The sequence below is a fragment of the Xiphias gladius genome, chromosome 4, assembly GCF_016859285.1.
Source record: "Xiphias gladius isolate SHS-SW01 ecotype Sanya breed wild chromosome 4, ASM1685928v1, whole genome shotgun sequence".
Classification (NCBI taxonomy): domain Eukaryota; kingdom Metazoa; phylum Chordata; class Actinopteri; order Istiophoriformes; family Xiphiidae; genus Xiphias; species Xiphias gladius.
Genome location: NC_053403.1, coordinates 14374343 through 14399823, shown reverse-complemented (window position 1 = coordinate 14399823; position 25481 = coordinate 14374343). Strand labels below are relative to the sequence as shown.

Below are 25481 nucleotides of genomic sequence, written 5' to 3'. Positions count from 1 at the left end.
TTACCTGAAGAAGAGTGAATTTGGGCAAAAAAAGTCCTTGGGAGGCAGGAATCAAAACGACAGATTTTTGTACTCAGCAGCTGCAAAGAATGATGTGTCTGTGTTTTGGACACTGGCTCTTTGGAAAAATCAAACGACTGCTTCAAGGTGTTTATTATTCACATACCTTCCCTAACCATAATCTAGTGCTTATTGTTGTAACCATACAAAAGAAGCTCCCCTAACCTTATCAAGGTAGTCATTTTAACCCAAACCCTGACGTTTCTTTAAAATCTGACCAAACTTTAATATCAGTATTGTCAAATTGGATTTGCTTTTCTGCAGTGATCTGTAGTGGTTTTGGAAGGCACAGACAAATGATGTCCTGTCGACAGGGTTGTCAGGTCAGAAAATGCTTCTATGAGTCGTTCTAGAGGGAATGGACAAATTATGTGTTTTCTTGTTCTGCATTTTACAAAATAAAAATGTATGCGTAATCAAGTTACCACAAATGAATGACATATCATACACTCACTGAGCTCTTTATTCGGAACAATTCAGTTCAATTCAGTTTCATTTACATAGCGCCAAATCATAACATACGTTATCTCGAGGCACTTTACAGAGTAAGGTCACCATACTAATACTGCTCTCAAAACAGCCTCAGTTCTTCGTGGGATTGGATTCCACCAGACGTTGGAAACTTGCCTTTGAGATTCTGGTCCATGTTGACATGATTGCATCACATCATTTCTGCCGATTTGTAAGCTGCACATTCATGCAACCAATCGCCCGCTCTACCACATCCCAGAGGTGTTCTACTGGAGTTAGATCTGGTGACTGGGGAGGCCGCCGAAGTTCACTGAACTCATTGTCATGTTCATGAAACCATTTTTGAGACGACTTTTGCTTTGTGACCTGGTGCGTTATCATGCTGCGAGTAGCCATTTGAAAAATGGGTAAATTGTGGCCATAGAGAGATGCACATGGTCAGCCACAATACTCAGACAGGCTGTGGCATTCAAACGATGACTGCCTGGTGTTGACTCGAGGCAGGTTGGGTCCTTGGATTCACGGTGTGCCTAATTCTGACCCTGCCATCTGCGTACACTCAGCAGATATCCAGATCCATAAGTGGAGTGGAAGCCGACGTGATCGCCTGCTGTTCAGGCCCATCCGCCTCAAGGTTCAACATGTCGATCGCTCCGAGGGCGCTTCTCTAGCGCTTATCGCGAGTTAGCGTGGCCTCTCTGTCAGCCCCGACCAGTCCGGGGCACCATTTACCGGAGGGCCCACCAATTGGGCTCAAGGCGGTGATTCTGTCCGGCGCCGATTGGTCCATTCCTCACACGTCCCGCCTCTGCGATGCCACGACCGAGCCCCTCCCCTCCGCTCTCTCTGCGGCGCACAACCAAGTCACACACACTGCACGCGGGCGGACGCGGCGGTGGGAAACGGCAACTTCACCTTGCCCTTTAAAAAGCCGACGCTGTTCATGCAGGGCGAGCGAGGTCAGGCACAACCGCGGGAGGAGGATGAAATAGTTGTTTTTTTTTGTTGTTGTTGTTGTCGGGGTTTCTTTTTTTGTTTGTTTGCTCCTTTGCTTCTTTGTTTCTTTAAACAGGTGTCAGCCAGGGCACAGCCCAGCCTCCATCCCGCTGTATGAGGCTAAGCCCCGCGCTTCCCGTGACATGAACACACTCGGCACGCGCCCGGTTCCGTCGCATTCGCTCGGTGGCCGCGAGCAGCCGCGATGGTTAAATGTCCTGTTTAATGCTAGAGGTACGTAGACTGTGACTTCGCGGCCGAATGTGCTGCGTCCCCCGGGAGCCACTCAGACACAAGACTTTGCTTTGAAGTAGGCCTGGTAAGACCCAACGAAAAAAAACCTGTGTTACATTCCTATAATGTTCCTGTAAGGACCTATAAACTTCTCTTTAGTGCTCATTGGAGAGTTTGTAACGATTGTATCATAGTACATAGTCTGCTTTGCTCATGCTATGTGCCATGGTGTTTTTATGTTTTTCCTCCAGGAGTGTCTCAAATGTTGAGATTCTAGGCGGTGAGTTTATAGTGACCCCCGGGTCTAATGGTATGGGAGTCGTTTTTTTTTTTTTTTTGGTGCCGACCTCTTCATGTATATCCCATGAGCCGCAGCGTCAGTTACAGCGGGCCTTGGCTATTACTGCAATGTGTCACGTCCGTGTGTTGACAGCTTTCCAGCAGTCAACCTGCAGCCGGGGCACCGCAGACCGCATGTAGACAGGGGCTCAGGTGTGCAGCGGAGGGAGCTGTCATACCTTAGGAGGCAGGTTTTGGTGTCCGTGTTTGGTTATATTGCGACAGCATATGTGTTAGAAACTGTTCTGAATGCTTAATACGATATCTTAATGTATACGGTATGTGCAGGAAGTGAATAATGTGAAGAACTTGATTGTGAAAACAGGGGAGTTGATTATTAATAGTATTTCACAGTTAAAGTACATGTAGAGTGGCTGTCCTACGTAGACGAATTTGCATATTTGAGCACGAAAGTTAATCCTTGAGGTTGAAAACAGTAGTTTGTAAGAAAAAAAATCTTAACTCGGAGTCCACTTTCTAGCCTTTTATGGAGCTTTCAAACAAAGAGTTCATTCTTGAACTGGGAAACAGTTTGACAAAAACAGTATAGGCTATGAGCTTTCTAAGACATCTCATGGTTTTCCTTAGAGGATGGAGTTTGCTTGGTTGTCATGGAGATCACTCAGTTGTCATCACTTGTATATTGTATACTATATGTAGTGTTTTCTACTATCTAATATTTTAAATAAGCACTTATAATGTGTAGATTCCTGGAGAACTTGTCTCCCCACTTCAACAACTTTTTAATTTTGTGCTTTTCTGTCCCTGACTATTAAAATTGTATTTAATGGATTTGTATTTCGTTTGCGAAACATTTTAATGGGTGTTTTTAAAAGGGGCCTTTGTGCAGCCTTATTTTAATCGCCTTATAAACATTTCTTGTACTTTTATGTGCAAACACTTAAATATTATTACACATACATATCACAGCAAACAGGTGCAACAGAAGTACAGCACTGTATTCTGTAGAAGTTGGACATTCATACAGTGTGTTTATATTTACGTAACACACGCTTTCTCTCGTGTGATTAAAGTGCATTACTGCAATTGATGCTTGCACAGCGGCATTTTATATGTGAAAATACTGTATGTCAAAAGATTTTGAAACTGATTCCAAATCCCCCATCTCTTGTGATCGTACAGGAGACAGTGTATAGACCTGCTCAATCTTAACAATTTGACAGCAGTTAGCCATAAATACACAGATATAGAGACTTAGTGGCGAGCTGTCCATGATGAGGTGAATAATGACGTAAGCATAGAGCTACAGATCATGGGAAAGAAATTGACGCGAGCGTCCTGTAAACATGCGAGAACCACGTGGGCTGGTTGAGTGAGCAGTCATTGCCTCTGGTTTGTCTCCATCCACCCATTTCCTGCCTGCAAGTAAACAGCAGTGAGGTAATTTAGATGTAAATCCTCCTACTCAAAGTACTTGTTTATGACTATTTTCCTCCAGAGAGGTAACACTGAACACTACGTGGTAACAGATAGCAGATGATTTGTTACGTGTCCATCAGGTCAGCTAGGGTACCTGGTTTCTATCAAATGTGTACATGTGTGTCTTTGCCGTCGGGTTTCTGTAAACCAACACTGCTTCGTGCACTCAGTCAACTATTAACTCTTGTCTACTATGCACACAGATGTTGAGCCATTATAACTATTATAGCCATTACTAGCTATTATAAATAGATGACCTCAACTGGGAAATGTACCAAGCTGAGTCTGCATGAACTGCAAGATTGTAATAAGGTTTCAAAACTGAGCTCAGATCAAGATAAAATGGCAGATTACCACACAGCTAATGTACTTTATCAATTTGAACTCATCAGACAGATATGCACAGGGTATTGGTGGTGCTGATTCAAATGCAGGGCAGAGCTGTTGATGGAAAATATTTGTCTGTCACCACTCACATTACTTTGTAGGGGGTTGGAGTGCGGCAACAGAAGGCTTTGATCAGTCAGTAATCACAAATAGAGCCTTGACATTAACCATAGATGAAACAATTAGTCAGTTAAACTATTATCTGAACTGTGGAAAAAGAATCAGCCACTATTTTGATAATTACATTAATCATTTAGTCATTTTTCAAGCGAACATTTGTTGCTTCCAGCTTATCAGGTGTAAGACTTTGCTGCCGTTCTTTGTCATATGCGATAGTTAACTAAACATTTTTTGGTTTTGAACTGTTTGTCAAACAACTTTGAGTTGCCAACTGGGTCTCTGGGAAGTTGTTATGAGCATATTTGACTATTTTCTGCATATTTTATAGACAAAACGATAGTGAAAATATATTTGTCCCAAACACTAGTTTCAAGTAATGGTTGGTATGGTCTTTAACTGGTTTTCACCAATTCACTCCCTATTAAGAGGCTTTTAGTACTGTCAGGTTATCATGGAAAAAATGATGTGAGTGAGTTAATGTGATAAACAGTTCTGTGAATTGTATCTATTGCAATTTGTCTTATCAGTATTTTCTGAAAAAGTTGAACTTGATACAAATATACTTTTGATAGAAAATGGTTAAAAAAAAAAAAAAAAAGATGACTTATGACCAACCATGTGGATGCATGTGATTAATGTGCAGATTGTTGCCAGTTTATGCCAGTTTGCTGCCTGACCCACTTTTCAGCGTTCTTGGCCAATACGCAGACATGTCGCTACCGGAACGGCAGATGCCCCTGTCGCTAAATGCACCTACTCTGTTATTCACCAAGATGATGAATAGTCTTTAAACAGATGCTTGTAATCCAGTTCCAACTTCATGATTCAGTCTGGGATATTGATATTAATTACACTCGGTTAGGATGTAACAATGAATTACACTGACAAAGACAATACATCTGTGGAAGTTCACGGCTCAACATTCACTTCTTTTTAACTTTATAACCACAGTCATTTAATCAAAATTAGTATCCCATATTTTAAATTGTATAGATAATTAAAATATTGAGTTAATGCTCAGCTAAACTCTGCTGTAGATTTTTGAGGGCTTGTGGGAAAACACTGCAGGCTGGCAAGACGGCACACTGGTGTGAAAGAGGTCTGTGAGTGTGTGAAGCCTCGCAAAGAGGGTCACCATGACTTTTGGCACACTTTTCTATTTATTAGCCAGGTTCATTGATGCTCTTTGATAGCAGTGTGTATTTTTGGGTGTTGTAATATTAATCTCTTCTCTTTCTCTCCCCCTCTTTCCCTCTGCCACAGACGTGTGGAGCTGTCACATTTAAAAGGTCGGAGCAGAATGCCATTCAAGTACGCATGCTGGGTAAGAATGCTAACTGACCTGAATACCTCAGTTCAAAAGGTTGTTAATATATGTAGTCAGCTGCAAATTGGTGGTGGAGAATGTTTCCAAATGTTTGGTAACTCTGCTTCAGGTTTTCACTGACCTGTGGCCCTGTGTATTCTCTGTGTCAAACAGAGAAGCATATTTCTGCTATCTCTGTGTACTCTCTACAATGTCCAGTTGAATGACTTTTGTTCAGTACCGTAAGTTTCACAACCCCGTTAAAAGGCATGTGTCCAACTTGTTGAGAAGCCTGTAACTGTTCTAACAGTGAGTTTTTTCCCAGTCATGTTTTTTTTTTTAAATAGTGTCTGGACTGGAAACAGTAATAAATAGCTGTTTATCATAACTAAAGTCTCAGATCTTGAAATCTTTTTCCATATTAATGTCAAACTTGTTTAAAAGTTTCCTGAAAAAAAAAAAAAAAGCAGAGTGAAAGTTTGAAGCAACCTTAAACATATGACAAAAAAGGAAAGGTAGCGTGTAAATTACCAGTGCAAAAAGTCAAACGTGTTCACATACTTTCACGTGTACAAACACAAACAAGCAGAAATGTAGAAATGGCTGAAATTATTGGCACCCCTGAATTTTAAGTACAGGATTTAGAATAAACTTTTTTTGTAAAATGCAAATTAACCAATTTGGTATAATCAAAATATTTGATCAAATGTCCTAAGTAATTGAACAACACAAAAACATAAAACGCTTCCATATAGTAAAATAAAACATACAGACATAAAATGTACACTCACCACAATTATTGGCACCCTTTTGATGAATTTTAATTGGTTCCATACACAAAATAAAGAACAAATAAGACTCACCGGTGCTTAATTTTCAGTGTTCAAATGACCTGAATTAACAAATGAATTATGGTTTTAATGCATAAAAAGGGGTTGATTGTTTCCGGTTTTATTTTTTGCAATGTCAAAGACAAGAGAGCTGTTTGAGAGCATCAGAAATAAAATAAAAAAAAGAATTCCAAAGGCTACAGGGCAATCGCCAAAGATCTTGAAATCCCTGTTTAAACAGTTTGTAACGTTATCAAGACATTCCACAGTTTTAAAACTGTTAGGAGCTTCCAGGACGTGGTGCTAAGAAGAAACTCAGTGATTGCGGATTGTAAAAAAACACCACGCAAGACATCTAAAGAGCTTCAGGCTGAACTGGAGCAATCTGGACTGGTGGTTTCAGCCCGTCGCATTAGCCACACACTGAGCCAAGTAGGGCTCCATGGGCGAAGGCCAAGGAGGACACCACTATTTAAAAAAAGGCACAAAAAGGGCAAGAGTAATGTTTGCAAAAATCTTTCATAGATAAGCCACAGTCTTTCTGGGATTATGTTCTATGGACAGATGAAACGAAAGAAGAGCTCTTTGGAAATGCAGTAGTATAGGCGATGAAATGAAGCCCATAAGGAAAAGAACACCCTACCTACAGTAAAACATGGTTCTATCACGCCGTGGGGCTGGTTTGCTGCCTCTGGTACTGGAGGCGTTGAATGTATCAAAGGAGCAAAGAGTGAAATGTGTTAGCCAGTGTCAGAAAACTAGGTTTGATGTGAAGGTCTTGGGTCTCTCAGCAGGACAACGACCCAAAGCAGACATCCCACAGCACAAAAGAAGGGTTGAAAGGGAAAAGATGGACTGTTTTAAACTGGCCAGCAATGAGTCCTGACCTAGATCCCATGAAAACCTTTGGAGAGAGCTGGAATCCTCCATTGCAAAAAGTACTCCTGCAAACTTAAATGAGCTCTAATGCATAGCAGTGGAAGAGTTGCAGAAAACTCCCAGCAGACAGGTGCGAGAAGCTTCTAGATGGCTACAAGAAACATTTAGAGGCTGTCATTGTTGCCAGAGGTTCTGCAGACAAATATTAGTGAAGGGTGCCAATAATTGTGTCTGGGGTACATTTTGTGTTTGTATTATTTCACTTTTATGCAAGTTTTGCTTTTTTATTTTCTTTTGTTCAGTAGACTTGGACATTATTTAAATATTTTGATTATACAAAATTGGTTAATTTGCATTTATTTCTGAAGCAATTCTAAATCGTGTACTAAAAATTCAGACGTGCCAATAATTTCAGCCAGGACTGTACAAACACAAATACAAACACTCGCCAGTGTTTTCTTTACACGGACCATTTCATTCACTGGCTGACCCACTTCTCTACAGCAACCTGCCAGAAAACGTGACCAGTGGCATTTTTAAAGAGAATCAAAAATAAGACTCTCTCGCTCATACAGACACAACACAGAGCACAGAGACTGAGTGGTATCTCAGTCGTACTGTATACTGTGCATTATGTGTGCATGTATGTGTCTGAGAGGGAGCAAGGGATCATTTGGAGCCAGCAGTCCACTGGCTGACTCCCAAGTTTAGTCGTCAGGACTCCCACTGACCTCGTCTACTCTCTGATATCTTTCCCTGTCTCATTCTGTGACATTATCACTGTTTTCTCTGTCGCATGCCCTCTTCTCACACGTTCACAAAGTTACGAATCTTAGCTCTGTTTGTCTGCTGCTATTATTCTTTTCCAGTTTTATTCACATGTTCTCATCCATTAAAGTCACATTTGGTTCAGCCCTGGAAAAGCACGATCTCTTGTCAGTCTCCACAGACTGGATCAGTTTTTTTCAAGTGCCAACAACAAGGACGGCTATCATTCGTTCTTCTGCCACTGTCACACTCATTCATAGTGCTGATAAAGGCTGTTTTACATGCTTTACAATTGTAGGGCTGATGAGAATTATGATTTGGAACCATGTCTGAACATACCCAGTTGGACTGAGTCCATTATAGCCTGAGATCAAAGTCATATTTTGTGGTATTCAATGATTTGAATCATTTTACCTTGTGATCCTGCTGTTGCCTGTCATTCTTTTAAAATGTGTCAGATTTGTACAATGAGAAGAGGCACATCAGATGTCCCATAGAAGGAGAGAAAAAAAAATAGCAACAGACAGTGGGAAAAGAAGTAAAGTTCATCTTGTATCAGTGCAGAGCCACAGCTCACCGAAAGTTCACCTCATCCTTACAGTTCAATCACCTCCAGTTCTCTTGAGAGTTTACATTGCTTTTGTCATCTGCCATCTCGTCTAAATTTATCTTTTTTTTTCTTTGATTGCCTTTTTCCGTGCAAACTGCAGTATAAATGAATAATACACACTGTTTTGGATGTCCTGTCATGTATTAGTACAGAAACAAGCAAGAACTGATCTACAGTATGTATGTTGGTGGAAATAGCCCACTGTAGGGGGAGGTATCTTGTTATAGTTTTCAATAATCTTAACACATGTCCATAAACTAAAGGAAGAAATTGGGGAAAAAATTCTTTCTGATCAGCAAATCTGAAAACATCAGGTTCTTGCTGTTGATTATAGAGTTTACTTGGCGGGAGTCAAAAATAAGACCTGCTTTCTCATGATGTCACTACACCATACAAGAAAATATAATATTTTACACTTAACACCAACTGCTGATCACACTGACAACAAAACAGCTATACATTATACATAGCCATGGTGCATTTTCAACCTGCTGTACATTGTGTCATTGCCTGCTTCTCACAATTTCCCAAGGCGTGTATCTTTTATCTTAACGCTCTTAACGTCTTGTGATTTCTTGCAATCGACTACTTGCGTCTGATATGTCACATTCAAGGCTATGTGCCTCTGAGTGTGTGTGTGTGTGTGTGTGTGTGTGTGTGTGTGTGTGTGTGTGTGTGTGTGTGTGTGTGTGTGTGTGCGTGTGCGTGTCAGCACTTTTGTCAGCTTGCGACTGCTTCTCAAGGGAATGTTTGAGTGGGAAAATTTAATGGTTGCAGCACTGCAATCACTCCATGATTACACATAGGTCAACTTACATTCACTTAATATTTGTACTACAATTAATGTCTTTGGCTTTTTTTTGAGAAAATGACAGAAAGAGAGTGGTTTGAGTCCCAAAAGAATGTTCAGTCCTGTACAGTTCCTCTGAGTTGAAACTGATTCAGTTCAGGCCATTAAAAATCATTTTATGAGAATCAGCTATAGAGCACAAATAATAGATAACACAAGTGTAATTAAGACTTCGGACGTTGGAATTGATAGAAAGTGGGAATGTGACTAACCGTATCCAGGATTTATCCAAAATAGTGTTAGTACAGTGCTGCTTGCTTTGGTCATCATGAATTTAACCATTTTGCCTCTTTTCCTTGGACATTTCTTTGAACGTCTTCCAAGAATTGAATGTTTCGAACAAATCCTGTTCCTCTGCCTCTGTCTTCTGTCTGTCTTGTGAAATCCAAGTTGTGTTTAAGCCCAAGGCTAGTTAGTCACCTGAACAGGAGAATTCAGAACAAATAGATTTAAAAAAAAACCATTCAAGTATTTCTGTGCCAGTGAAGCCTTAATGAAGAGTGACTCAAGGCGTGCTGTGTAACTCGTTTTACGTTCAAGCAGAACAAATCTCTTTTCTCTTAGAGAATGGGCCTGTATTCTCAAAGGTTAAACAAACTATGCACACAATTGGTAATGAAACAGTTAGAGAATTAATTGATTAGATATTAATCATTTATATAATGAATAAATGCCAAGTAGTCGTTGGGTCAAGCTTCTCAAGTGTTAGGATTTGCTGTTTTTCTCTACTTTACATAATTGTAATTTAAATCCCTTTGACTTTGGGTTGGACAAACAAAGCAATATGAAGAGCTCATCTTGGGCTCTGGGAAATTATGATTGGCATCTTTCCTTATTTTCATTATTTCCTAACATTATACAATTAAAACAATTGGTCGAATAATTGAAAGAAAATACTAAAAAAAAAGCCCTGCATAAGATTTGCGGATGTACGATACTAATTTTAATATTTGTTTAAGAAATTCATGTTGGGGAAAGTGTGTGTGTGTGTGTGTGTGTGTGTGTGTGTGTGTGTGTGTGTGTGTGTGTGTGTGTGTGTGTGTGTGTTTCTGTGTGTTCACCTCATACAGCCATGTTCCCACTGACCTGACCGTGAGACAGATGATGCATCCATGAACCCAAAGCCCCTTGAACGTTCACACAAATCCTATTGGTCTGTCACTGGGGTAGCAGCATATAGGCAGAGCAAGAGAGTGTGTTAGTGAGCTCAGAGTGGGGAGAGGAGGGGCTTTTAGACTCCACAACAACGCTGGCGCGAGTGAGAATGTAGAGCGGAGAGAGAATGCGGCAGAGGGAGCAGACCGTCGGCAGCCGACTCTGAGACAGGAATACGGACAATTCTTGTCTCTTTTTTTCTGGCTTTTCCCTGCTTTGCATTTTTTTTTCATCTTCCTAATCACCCTGCAACCCTTTCCTCTCAATCTTTTTGTCCCTCTCTCCCTCCTGCTGCTCATTCTGTCCGTCCCTGCAGTCTTTATTCCTCTGTCCTACATCCACGCTTGACACTATCTCAATCTGTCCCCCTCTCTCTCACCTATGGCTACCTGACCACGAGCTTCTCCCTTCCACTGTCTCTCTCTCCCTCTCCTGGTTTCTTTGTCCAACCATCCTTTTTCTCTCCCCTTGCTTACTTTCTCTCCCCCCTTTACTTTGATCTTTCCATTCCTCGCACTTGTCCGTCATCCATCTATCTTCGTGTGGTGTGAGGATGCCAGTGTTAGAGGGGCTGTGGGCCCCAGATCTTAGGATGCGAGACTCTGGTCTTGGTGTCGCGGTCGACGTTAGGGTCTGTCCAGATGAGGCTTCCCGCTCGCCAGTGTGGGGTCCTCTCAGGACTCCTCCGGTTACTTGTGGGGGTCTGTCGCTGGCCCTGGAACTTCCGGCTCTCATACGGCAGCTCAGGGCAGCCTGGAGGGGGCGCAGGGGAGGCCCTCGGGGGTCCAAGAGAAGTGAGGCGAGCACTTGGTTGGAAGCAGAGAAGGAGGAGGTAGAGGAGGTGAAGCAGGACATAGAGAACAGGAGCTCACATCTGGAAGGTAACTTGCACATAAGACATGTTACAAGTACAGTAAAGCCTAGCAGCTATGTATGCTACATGAAAACACATTTATGACCACCACAAAGCAGTTAGTGTTTGACTTTATATTTGTTTTTTTTGGGCACATTCCTTCACGATGTGAAACGATTTGTGCAGAATTTGTTGTTCAGTTTCTTTGGAATGGTGTTTGCGGTCACTTTTATGAATAAGTGTGTCTGGCCATGTTTTTGTGTTTTCTTGTGCATCCATTTTTGCATTTGAATATTCGACTCTTGAAACTTTTTGGCAAGTGCGTGCGTGTGTGTGTGTGTGTGTGTGTGTAAAACAGATTACCTTTGACAAGCGTGCCTCTGGCCATATGTTTACGTACACGTGTGTTCATACTTGATGTGACACGGCTCAGAGCAGTTCAGACGGCTAGACGGAGTAGATGGTGAAACGGGGGATTTGGTCCGTAACCCCAGAGTATCCATTAACTAAAGCTGTGTAACCATCTGCTGAGCTGCAGCTGTAGCGATGACACTGATGTGACGCCATCAGTCGAGCTTCTGTCCATCTGTCAGGAGTATGACACTGATGATGCAAAGTAACATTGTTGACTGTTTGGTATGAATTACTTTAGTGGAGAAGGGATGATTTGATAATAAACCAATGTCTAATGTCAACAGCAATGACATGAAATAAGGTAATCTTATATTTAACAATGATGGAAATGAACAACAGTGGCATTACATTGATACTGAATATTATTGATACATTGATATCTTTTTGCTGTTAGTATCCGAACAACACAAGAATTGACTAACCGTCAAATGTTTTTTGATAATGTTGATCTCATTGCCATTTAGTGATACAGGTATGAGTATAGCTTAACCAGCTGATCCAAAAATGGAACAATGTATATTTAAATCTTGAATGTGCTTTTGAAGAGTTAAGATGAAGAGATGATTCATACAGTGGGGAATTACCTGCGCGCAAGTACTGACTCATAAGGTGGAAATGGACAAATGTATGTTGTTCACTGCCTGTGACTTTCCCTTTGAATCGTGATGATCTCATTCATCTGATGACTCCTTACAGAGGGTGAAAGTCTGTCTGAGTGATATTTGATTTCACCATATCCAACATGTGTTGAGACACTGAGATATGTTGTCTGTGGTGATAGTGAGTCATTCTGACATTTACCGTTGCACAGTAAGAATTACTGTTTTGTTTTTTGGTTTGTTTTTTGTTTTTTTTAATAAAAGTAGGGTTACCTGACTTAGGGAGATTTAGGTGGAAAAAGTACATCAGGCAGCATTTTACCAAAAACTCCAATTGTCATATTTCCCCATTTTGACATTTGGACATTGGTCATAAGGCAATGGAGTAGGGGAGCTCTCTGGATTTTACATATGTAAAATACAGTATATTAAATATTGCCCATGCTGCAGATAAAGACAATTCGCCTACAGGCCAGCAACTATTTTAAATTTATTTTTTATTAAAGCCATTTTTGAAGCAAAAATGCTCAAAATAACACAGGTTCTAGCTCCAGGTTCTCTTAGTTTCTATGATATTAAACAGAATATGTTTGGAATTTGGGCTGCTGTTTGGACAAAAAAAGACATCTGATTATGTGAAAGTGGGTTTTTACGATTTTTTTTACTGTTTTCTGGCATTTTTATCGACCAAATAATCAATTAATCGCAAAAATAACTGGCAAGATTATGGATTAATCGATAATGGCAATAATAGTTAACTTGCCGCTGTAGGTCATATTCATAACAAAAGATATGAAGCCACGTTTCCGCTTACGCACTGGTGTTTTTTCCTGCCTGTTTTAAGGACTACAAATCATTGTAGTTTAAATACACAGAGAGAGAAGGTATTAGCTCTGCCAGTGAGTCAACTGTATCAGGAGATTTCAGCCAGCTGCGTGGATGCACTGCATGTATCTACAGTGGGGTCCAAAAGTTTGAGACTACTTTTCCCAATGGCATATGACACATATGGCAACGATGTGTCTGTCTCTTTCTGAGAAAGGAAAAAGCCCCACACCAGATTTTGTGCTTTAAACACCCACAGATTCAGTAAAGCCAAGTGAACATATTCATATCAGAGCCTCGTGCGACTGTTTGAGCTGTTTGTGTTGTGTGTGTGTGTGTGTGGTTGTGTGGGTGTGTGTGTGCCAAGTGTGCGATCTTGTTTTCGTATTTGGAATCAGATTTAACCTCATTTGCAACTGTGTTCGTGTTTGTGTGTGTGTGTATGTCTGTGTCTGTGTGCCATGAGTGTTCACGCACGAGTTCATGACGAGGCGCGTGTGCATCGCTGCGTCTTTAAACACCCTTTCCAACTGATTCTCGTTTTCATCCTAAATGACCCAGTTCTGCTCAGTGTGGAGACAGTGACCTATTTACCACACAGAGAGTTAAAAGTAGAGAAAGGGAAAGAGGAGAGGGGCAGGGAGTGAGGCAAAAGGATGGATCAGATGGGGAGGGCGTGTTGTTGTTGAACAGGAAAGAATGAAAGATGATGGGAGGTTGAGGGGGTAGTAATTTAGAGATAGAGGAGGATGTGAGGACAGGATCCAGAAGTAGGGGAGGAATGAAGGAGTGAATGGAGTGCACATAAACTAGAAGTATTGAGAGATGGCTAGAACGAAGTAAGAGAGCCAGAGGGTGGTGTGAGTGTGAGATGTGGGGGATCTCAGTGTTACTGCGTCGGTTTTTCCAGATGATGTATTTCCTCCTCTCCATCCCCGCCAGCACACAGGATAAAAAAGCAAAGAGGCTTTCCCCCATTTCTCCTATTCTTGCTCAAACTAGGCTACAAGGAGTCTTCTGCCTCACTTTAACAGGCTGAGTCACTACCCCCAAGCAGTTTATATTTGTTTGTCGGACTATAACATGCATAAATAGGGAATGATGCCACTTTTCCACCATATGTTTTATGTACAGCCGCCTTACCTACACAGCACACACACGCATTTACCCAAACCACACAACACCTGCCCGCAGACTCTGCCACTTTGGCACTCCACACTTGCAAGGCAAGATCTGGCAACCCGAGGGTGTTACCACAGTGACTCCAACCCCATTAACAGGTAGTTTAGCTGCTCTGCTAAGCGGGAGTCAGAGAGCTGATGTGAATTGGCAACCTCTGGGACATAACACGCTCCAGTTCCTCACATCTGATCTGTAAATTATTCAGTATTCCCGTAGTTTTTAGTTTATTCAAGTGTAAATTTCATGTGTGTGTGTGTGCGCTGTGACTTAAAGTTGGTTTTTTTGTGCCTTGTTGTCACTGGCCTCAGGGTGTGTGGATTGCGCATTTTAAACAGGCAGTATTCAGTGTTCAAGGATCCGTTGTGCTGTTTTGTTCCCTCTCTGTTTGATAGGTGCTCGCACAGCAAGGATTAAAATCCAAAAGGTTACCTCTGGGACTCTAGACATTTCCTGTGGAAAGAATTCATACAGTAGACAAAGACACTTGATATCCTTTTAGGAGAAAATGTGCTGTCAGCATGTCAGAAATACATGGGCGATTCACACATATGTGAAATGCACATTTCCTTTTTTTGTCTGAAAACATTTGTCAGCGGGTTAAATGGTGGATTCCATGTTTTATAATCACACTCTTCAAACAGAAAACTGTTTTTTTTGTAGCAGAAAATTAATATCTCCACTCCTTGGCCCTTGGTTACAAAAAACACAGGTTATAAACTACCTATGTTTGAAAATTAACCACATGAAACAGTCAGCATCAATGTAACACTACAGTAAAAACAAGAGTAAATATTGTATGAACAGAGCGTACAGTCATTGCAGCACCAATCTGATAAATAATAAGTGTTCAGACATGCACCATAACAGCTGCACCGTGGCATGAAATCCATTCTTCTCGGGCAAATTCAGACCAGATGCACGACGTCCTGGTGATTCAGCGAAGTAAAAGATCCTCTTTTTCCATAGAAGCTGATTTAAAGACAACTCTAAATGTGCTTTTATGAGGCTGATTATGTTGAACATCTGTATGGCACCGAGGAACACTTGTTGTTGTACTCTGTTGTCCTCCCATCACCTTGCGCTTCTCCTTCTACGGCCTCTGCTCTGTTTAGTCTCTACACTCACCTCCTCTCCCTCCTTCCTCCCTTGAAAAGATGGATTCATGGATTTTCGGCATGTCTGCCAAAAATGGCCAATACAAAACATCTGTAATACCACCAAATATTTATATTTCTTGCTCCACCTTCCTCCTTTTTTCCACCCTCTCCTTATCCTCCCCTCTTTCTTTCTCTCTCCCTTAGCTGATGGCAGACTGAGCACTGGTCATGCTGGTGTTTTGCTGGCTGAGAGACGAGGCTCCTACCCGCTGATTGACCTGCGCATCCTGAACAGTAGGCCTCCTTACCAATTTAAATACAACACAGTATACATTAAAGGGCCATTTCAGCAATTGTTAGCCCACTAACACAACTCTCATCTATCAATTTTCCTAGAAATCAATATTGTTGTTAAAAAAAAAAAAAAAAAAAAAGTAGAATTTTCCAGGAATTCAATTCCAAGTTTCATATGTTTATACAAAAGGTTCTGTCTGGTTATACAGTAATACACAAAGCATAATAATTTTTTTGTGACTACCCAAAAAGCAATAGTAAGTTTTCATTTAAATGTGATACCTGCATAAAATTACTTCAGTTGTATGAAAAAGATACAGTAAATGAAACTGATACACATTTCTTGGTTCACTCTCCATTCTTCAAAATGAGACCGTGGCTTTGTTCCAGTACCTACACATGGGGTATTTGCATTTAGTCACATACTACTTGTGTGATTAATTTCTGGGAAATTACAACAAATAACCATTAAGATTGAGAATGTGTGGAGGATTTTCACAGAACATAGGGAAACACGTGGTTAATGACGTCATCTCATTGCTCTTATACAGAAATGGATATGTGTCACTCCAGCTCTGATGCTTTTTTGATTTTATTTTCAAATAAAAGTATGTTGCAAGAAATAAAGCTGTTACGCTGACTAAATTTTGTACATAAATTGAGAGACATAAGATGATATTATTTCAGTTTTTTTTTTTTTAACTCAAACTCGCTGTCAAAATAAAGGGAAGCTTATACGATTGCATATATATTCGTAATATTTATGACACATTTTATCATTTATACAGATGTGGTCAATCAGCATTTGATTGTATTAAGGCTGAATCCACCTTGTCATGAACTTGAGCTTCTTTGTGTTTGTTATTTACTATATTGCCAGTGGTGACACAGACAAGTTTATGGGATAAACTTGTCTGTGAATACAGCTCGGAGACAGAATCAGGGTAATTGTGCATTAAATGTGGGTCAAATGTTCTGTGTTTTCAAAAGTGGGCCACACAATTGTCTACTTACCTGATGGAGCATGAACTTTCACTTAATTAGTCAAGACCAGAAATCTGGGTACTAGGACAGTGCCGAATACAATTCAGGAAATCCTGAAACTGCATTTATCAGACGCGTATCTGTCACCACTGCAGCACTTCGGCACGTGTAGATAACATTTGTCAGGTACTGTGTATGGTCTATTGAAATAAAACCTGTGTCTTTGTACTTTCAGCCAATGCCCAGCAGGGGGAGGTAGAGTCTGGCACCAGGAGAAAGGTGAAGCGTCTGCTGAGCTTCCAGAGATACTGCCATGCCTCCAGGCTTCTTAGGGGGCTGGTGCCCCACACCCCGGGGTCCCTACACCTGCTAGACGACGACTACCTAGGGCAGGCTGCGGTAAGGACACATGCTCACATGCAAGTACACAGGGAAGTCACTACATGTGATTCACAGATCAATTCTGACCTTTTTTTTTTTTTTTTTTAACAGCATATGCTATCAAAAGTAGGCGCATGGAACTTTGACATTTTCCTCTTCGATCGTCTTACGAATGGTAAGATGACTTATCAACATTATTAATCTTCTTAATTTTTGTAAAATAATTATAATTATTACCTGCTGTATGTTGTCATTAGATGTCATTATCATTTCTTTTACCTTGTTCTTACTGTTTTGTTTTAATATGCAATTTAAAAAATAACTTTTTTATCACTGTCATACTCTACTGCCACTCTATAATGTAAAATATCATTTTTGTAAAACTGATTTGAAGCACTTTACTGTATGTGTCTTTTCACATATGAGTTTGTGTGTGTGTGTGTGTGTGTGTGTGTGTGTGTGTTGTGTAGGTAACAGCCTGGTGACTCTGATGTGCCATCTCTTCAATGTCTATGGTCTCATTCATCACTTCCAGCTGGACATGGTCAAACTGCACAGGTTTCTGGGTAAGCGGCAGGAAAGTGGCAGTGATTCTACCCATCAACCATCTGTCCTGTTTTGTTCTGCAGCCGAAAGGGATGTTAAAGTGCATCCTAATATTATTGGCTACTGACTTAACCAATTTGATAAAAGTGGTTTGACGAAATGAATCCTCTAATTACTATTCATTACCAGTTTCATTTGAAAACCTTTCAAACAGCCTATTTACATTTACTTGCACAACAAATATACTGTACCAGATGTGCAATCAGAGTATTTTGCATATTACATGAATATAATAATTTTTCATATTACATGAATATAATAATTTTTCATATTACATGAATATAATAATTTTACAATAATCTTTTATAACATGTAAATGGTAAGGACTACTGATTATGATCACAGAATACATTTTCTCCCAGTTGCTCTGTAAAAAGTTCTCCTGCTGGCTGGTGTGGATGGGCAGACTACCCTTGAGGGCTGAACAGGGTTTAATGTTTTCAGGAAAGCCCAGACTGACATCAGCTCCTTTTTCTCCACCAATCAGGCATTACAAAGGGGGAACACTGGGTTTATTTCCCCCACAGTAACAACAGTTCCATATAAAGTGACTGTGGGGATATTGTCATAGTAAGTGCGTATTAATCCAGTGTCCATAGCATGCTGAATGGTGCTATCAGATACAGAAGATGAACAGTGGCCTGTGTGTTGTTATAGAAACGAAGTGCGCAATCAGCATTTTTTTTTCTTTCCTGTGCTTTTTCCATACACAAATCCCAATGTGTGAACATAACCCACATGAACAGGATTTTTCTCCAATCATCACTGGACAGTGGAAACTGGGAACTAATGCTGTTATATTGGTCAAATTATAAACTTTTTTTACCAATAATTTTGATTTATCTGATAATTATCTTTACAAATGCTTATGTCATATTACCACCTAGTCAAGTTGTTTGGACTTCAGCTTCTTCCCTGTGTCATATATTCATTATATTGAAAAAACTTTGATCAACCCAAATCTCTAGCAATCCTGGCAACCACCGCTAGTTTTCCTACTGTTCCGTGTCAAGTTATTTGTTTACTGGGTTGCTGTAGCTGTTGGTCAACGTAAGCCCTTTGAATAACTGTTAAATCTGTGCTAAATTTTGCAAATACATGCATCAGTGAATTAAAACATCTTGGTGTATTAACTGGGTTACACTGATCTGATAATCAAATTAAGGCTTTTACGTGACAGTTTTGCAGTGTTCCATGAATTGCATTATTGTCAGATTAAAATATGAAAGGTTAAATAGTTAATAGGGTTTTGCCCCATCTCCTCTCTTGCCAGGCATGGTGCAGGACGACTACCACTCCCAGAATCCCTATCACAATGCTGTTCATGCAGCAGATGTCACTCAAGCCATGTACTGCTACCTGAAGGAGCCCAAGGTATTGAATAATATTGTATTCATAGACACACACCCTCTCTGTTTCACTCTCTCTGTCTCTCCTTCTCTCTCTCTCACACACACACACACACACACACACACATACACACTGCAGCAATCCACTAAGCCTGAGCTTCTCCTTGACATATTCTGTTAGCTTCGCTCCCTGAGGGATAATTCCTGCTCACTTAGACTTGGCAAAACAGCCATCCACAGCCTGGAGAAATTGCTGAAGCCCTCTGACCAGATTAAGTGCCTCTGCCTCTCTCCCTTGACAGAGTAATTGTTTTGTGTCCTTTGTTGCTCTGTAAAGCACTTAGTGATGCACATGTTTTGCTAAAAGCATGAATGCTGGTGTGCTTCAGATAACTAGTGCACACTCAGATGACAAGCCTGCTGCTTCTCCGATCAATACACCATCTTTACTGACCATTAAGCATTTGTCTCCACGCTGTGACACACACCTAGATGAATTAAAATCCATAACTGTGAGTGAGCATTTCAGTTTATAGTCCAAGATATGAGATCAATTAAATTCTGAAATAAATAGACAGTATTTCTAGAATTATCCAATATGTGTCTTTTATTATACTGTAATTACAACAGACTTTTTTTCCTAGAAGGGAAGATAAAATATGCAAAGTAGAGTTGCAGAAATTAAACTGAAAAGTAAATACACTTAAGGTCAAAACTTAACTAAATATTAATGTATAGTGCAGTAACTAAGTATTAGGACGGATTTGATTAGGCTCATTACTGCACAGCATTGGGCTCGAAATGAAATAATAACTTTTAGGCGGAAGTTCTGCCTTTTGGCTTTTTTTTTGATATAGTGTGTTGAAGTACAGACAAAACAATGAAAAACATCAGTGTCTTCATACTCTGTGCTGTCTCTTCTGTGGGTCTCAGTACAGTATGTATCAATCCTTGAAAAAAAGGTCAGGATAAACACCATAAATTCAGGGTGTCTCTACATGCGTCTCTCCAGAATCTTGAAAGGTCAGTTTAGTAATCAGGTTTCATTTGAAATGAGTGCAAGTGTCTGTTGACCATTCCTGTGCTGTAGCTGGCAGAGCAGCTGAGCCCTCTGGACGTGTTCCTGGGTCTGATGGCAGCAGCCGCCCACGATGTGGACCATCCCGGAGTCAACCAGCCCTTCCTCATCAAGACCAGACACCACCTTGCATCCCTCTATCAGGTACACACCAGGAGTGGTACTGTGCATTAGTGTGTGTTTAAACATTGTGTGGTAGGTTTAGTGTCAATGCTGCAACCGACTCTGATTTGAAAACCGTTTTCAATTTCACTTGTCCTGAACAGAACACGTCTGTGCTGGAGAGTCACCACTGGAGATCCACCGTGGGCATGCTGCGAGAGTCAGGACTGCTGTCCCACCTGCCTGCTGACATGTCGTAAGAACACACAGACACACACACACACAAACATAATATAAGCAAACATTTTACAAGGATACCTCACTCTTTTGCTCATTGAAGGACTTGCACCAAGTATGGAGTTGGAAATTTTTACCAGTTGTAAAATAAACTTGTCAGTGCTCAGTAGGAGTTAGAAAACTATGTAATGGCAGGAATCCTTTTGACTGAATGCAAACGTATCTTTTGCATCCCTGTTACGCAATTTCTTTAAAAACCTATTAGAGAACGTATTCATCCAGAAATTCCAAAACCCAGCTGTAAGGAATTTTTGCACACGCATAATTTATAACCACACACATGAGCATGTTTGATATGGTTAAATAGTCCTGATGCAGTTAGTATCACAATCTCCGTTCATCTACCAGGCTCCAAAGGAAGGTCAGAGCTCAGGGTCAGATACAGAACACCAACACAGGAGCTCTCCATTCAGCACGTTGCTGTAAAAAGCAGTAGAAAGTGTACAGTGTGCACCAGGATATAGTACCGCCTATGATAACTTACCAATAAACATACAGTATATTTCCACAAATGTAGTTGTTGCTGGTGTTACAGGTAGAGTCAAAAATTAGCACAAGAATTAGTGGTTTAGTTGTTTTGGCCCTCAGTGTCGCCCCCCTCTACTCTGCAGGCAGGACATGGAGCAGCAGCTGGGCTCTCTCATCCTGGCTACAGACATCAGCCGGCAGAACGAGTTCCTGTTGACCTTCAGAGAACATGTGGACAACCAGGATCTGGACCTTCAACTGGCTTCACACAGGCACTTTATTCTGCAGGTATACTGCACACCCATCCGACAATACAGTATCCAAGCGTGTTTCACAAAATTTATATTTATAATGTATGCTTCTTCAAATACCTTGAATTCAAACAGTAAAGCAGAGTATGTGTGAATCTCTCTCTCTTTGCCCTCAGATTGCTCTAAAGTGTGCAGACATCTGTAACCCGTGTCGGGTTTGGGAGCTGAGCAGACAGTGGAGCGAGAGGGTATGTGAGGAATTCTACAGGCAGGGTGAGTAAAGTGTTTTCGTTCAATTCAAGATTTTCAAAAAAAAAATGGTTTGAAAATTTGAGTTTTGAGTGCTTTTTTATTTTTTATTTAAGGGAACTTCATAGTCTTTTAAGAAAATGAATACTTTAGCAGTTTTCTTTAATAGCAGAAACCTCCTCCTGTTTTGTATTTTTAAGCATACAGTATAGTTTCCCACAAAATCTGGGAAGGCGATATACTTTTCTCAGTGATGGTCTTTGTTAACAGTAAATAGGTAAATTTATCAACTGAAAATGATTACTAGTGGTTTGTATTGATGTTAGAATTCTAAATGTTGAAGTTATTTAAAATGCTCTTAACATTGTGATCCTTAGCACTTCTGTTTGAGCCTGCAATAACAGGCCAGTGGAAACTAGCTGTACATGCCTAAGTTGATTCAGTGAACTTGAGAGCAAACATTTTCAAACATGAAGCAACATCGGCATTTGTTTAGAGTCATATTTCTGTCCAGAGGGAAATATGTGGTTCCTTAGCTGATAAATGCTCCACCACGTCTTTGAGAGTGAATCGAAACGGTACAAGTTTGGAAAACCAAAACATGGAGATGAAAGAGCCTAAAATGCTCTATAGGGAGAGTGGGTAACTGGACAGTGGGCTAATAATGTTCTGTGTGTCTGTAACTCAGTGAAACCACTTTGATATACAAGTAGTCATCAGATCCATTGTTAGTATAAAAATACTGATCTTAACTACTTAATATATACGTATTGATGTAAAGATTTTATTCAGGTCTGCGTCTGTAAAAAAAAAATTTCTATGTTTCTGCTTTTCTTTTACATGTTTTTCTGGACACTGTTTTATTATAATCTATTATTTGATTTATTAATAGGTGACCTGGAGAGAAAGTTTGACTTGGAGATCAGTCCTCTGTGTAACCAGCAGGCTGACTCTATCCCAGCCATCCAGATAGGTGAGTACAAAAGACACATGCGTACACCAAGAACATTATATCATCACATGTCCCTGTACCTGATAGAAGATGCACCTCAGCCCACTGAGACATGGCAAGGGGCTGCAGCATCAACCCCCAGGTACTCACTCTCCCTGCCTTTTGCTCTGTGTCCCAGGTTTTATCTCCTACATTGTGGAGCCTCTGTTTGAGGAGTGGCACCGCTTCACCGAGCCCAGCCTGCTCAGCCAGAGCATGATGGGTCACTTGCACAAGAACAAGGCTCACTGGAGCCGCCTACGATACGCACAGGCAACTCTAGACACGCAAACACACTCCCATGCTGATGAGCCTGAGCCTGAAGTAGGAGGCGGAGAGGGAGAAAACATCCCTTAATCCTCCTCTTGTGTCATGGGGTATTTCATATTCCTTTGTAAATGGAGAAGAGGAGCGCTTATCAACCTCCTTGTCTGTCCTCCAGCATATTTCCTCCCACTCCTCGGCGTTGGCAGGCTCTGAAAGCAGGAGCACAGGACAGGAGTCTGACCTGGATTAGTGAGAAATGGCTCCCTCTGCTGGAGCGGAGGACTTTAGCACGGCAGGAAAAAAAAACAGATCCACGGTGGATCAGACGGTGGATGATCTTAGTAAATAAATGCCAATTTGACAAAGTCAAGCCTTGCTCTTTAACCCTGTGATATCTGCTTTAAAGTTACTGAGACGCAGGAATAGAATTGAACGGTTATGGCTGATGGCAGAAGAAGGATCAGTAAAAACAAATATTAATGTGTTTGCACAATGCTGCTAGAACAATAAAGAAAAGCCAAAATTATATACAATTCTAACAAGTCAGCTGGACTGTGCTGGAAAAAAATGTTATAAAATATATGAATATATCAACTAGGCTATGCTTTTTAAACTTTTAGACAATACATATTAAGCTTTTTTCACTTTTTCTCTTTTTTTTGTACAGCTTGCACTTCTATTGGATACTCTTTCAAACAAGTGTCTCACTTGTCTACTTTTCACTGGAGTGCGTTTTAACTCGAGCACTAAGTTGATATGTCAAGGTATTGTAGTCAATAACATGTATTTTGTGTTAATTGTTGGACCTGTCAGACTGACTGATACGCTTAATGACTGTCACAGAGTGGCTTCAGCTGGTGCTGCTGAGTTGCTTGAACTCAGATTATCAACCATCAGCCTGATGTTTTTGGACCCGGGCTGACTCACTGACGTGGAGAACACAAACAAGAGCCTTTTTTTTTTTTCCTTTTTTTTTTCTTTCATGTAATGATATAAACAGTATAATCTGTACGCGATATGTGATGTACGACCTCAGCACTTCACATGCCAAAGTCTGGGAAATGTATTCATCTTTTTACTGGGTATGGATATCGGTAAACATAACTCTCCTTACACTGGTGTTACCTTTGTAACAACTTCATGGGTGCATTTATTTATCTGATAACCTCACTTCACAAGCTCAAATACAGTAAAGCCTTAACAGCAACTAGGTCTGTCTGTGAAACACGTTTTCTAATGGTGTTTTACCATTTTCTGGACAAGCTTTCTTACACGATCAAACTGTTGTTGCCTGTTTTTCTTCAGCTATACCAGCATACTGAAATATACACACACACACACACACGCACACATAGTACTTTAGCAGCTGGTTTCCTGTCTGATCTCTCAACCAGTATTAGGGTCAGATTGGATCATAAACTCAGTGAGCATTGTCAAGGTACTGGTCTGATACATGGACTCACTGCTCTGTTTAGGGGTGGGAATTGATAAGATTTTTTTGATACCAAGGCCACTATCAAATCTGCTTATCGGTCCGATTCTTTATCGATTCCCTTAACGATTCTTGATCAGTTTTCTGTGCGGGGGAAAAAAAGGAGGTCTACACAGGTTTTCGGCGTCAATGCAACTGTTTTATTATCTCTGAGTCTGAACACAGAGTAGGAAAAAAGGCATGTGTGTGACTCAGGTGTGCAATAGCTCCACTGTTTAACTGCTGTTTTCATTTAGGTTTTCTCAGTCAAAGGAAAAATCTGCTAAATCTGCCTGCGTGGTGCTAATGTTATTATAACATAGGATATTTACCCTTGGTAACCAACCCTTACTTGAAATTACCATTTTAATGGAGAGTACAACTAACACGGTCCTCACCACACCTTGGCCGCCATGACTCGTCAGCGCAGACGCATGAGTTTGATGTCGTTGTATTGCGGTGAACAACTGTCAGAAAACCCTGCCAGCATCGATAAGAGGAATTGATAAGCTCTGAAGCATACGATTCCGATGGTTTTTAGACAATTTGGAACCGGTTCCCCAACTGGAACCAGTTCTCGATTCCTATCCCTTCAGCTATGTTACCTCTCTAAGGCTTTTATATTGCTTTGTTTGTACACTTGCCGCAGGCACTGTTTGCACTGTATCTTATGAACAGACTCGGGCCAATTAGTAACTACAGATATTTCTAAGTCTAATATCAAATTTGTTATATCCCGCAGTCAGTATCAATTCAATTAAGATGTTTGTTACAGAAAAGTATACACCCTCATTCATTATTAAAAATATGTATAATCATTGACTAAAGTTGCATTTTTAAATATAATCTTAATGGTGAAACTGATCCATATGTAGCTGATGTAGCTTAAAACAAGGCGTATAAAGTGTTTGTACATACTAGTTGGTCCAAGTGAAAGAAATACCAATATAAAAGTCATTTTTTTACCACTCTGCTCTAAATATCAATACACAAGGTTGTAACATTTTCAACTCCCGTCAAGCAGGGTCGAGGCTGTGTACACGGTGCTCACAGAGGGCCAGGCCCCGCGTCTTCCCTGAACTATGGTAGAAGAATAACCTGAGCTTTATGATTCTGGCATCCGAGCCAGCACACAGTATGCCGTACTCTGCATACAGTGTATTCTATAAGATCATCACCGTTCAAATATTGAGAGGTTATGTTCATGAAATAGTAAAAGAAATGATATAATAATGAATTTCCACAAGTTTTTCAAAAACGTTACACTACCTGTGATAT

General features: G+C 40.5%; 1 protein-coding gene across 2 annotated transcripts; it reads left to right on the top strand.

The window, feature by feature from the left end:
* The first annotated feature begins 1385 nt into the window (after positions 1-1385).
* LOC120788917 (cAMP-specific 3',5'-cyclic phosphodiesterase 7B-like) lies at positions 1386-25139 on the top strand. 2 transcript variants are annotated; one of them, XM_040125191.1, is made up of 14 exons: positions 1386-1490; positions 1604-1761; positions 5311-5371; positions 15620-15709; positions 16929-17092; positions 17186-17249; positions 17545-17640; positions 18954-19054; positions 20120-20251; positions 20374-20465; positions 21118-21262; positions 21402-21498; positions 22367-22447; positions 22605-25139. In XM_040125191.1, exons 2-14 carry the CDS (start codon positions 1741-1743, stop codon positions 22820-22822), a joined length of 1362 nt encoding a protein of 453 aa, XP_039981125.1. In that variant the 5' UTR covers positions 1386-1490; positions 1604-1740; the 3' UTR covers positions 22823-25139. The 2 variants fall into 2 exon arrangements, with proteins under 2 accessions (XP_039981125.1, XP_039981124.1); XM_040125190.1 differs by lacking the exons at positions 1386-1490; positions 1604-1761; positions 5311-5371 and adding an exon at positions 10999-11326.
* The last annotated feature ends 342 nt before the right edge of the window (positions 25140-25481 follow it).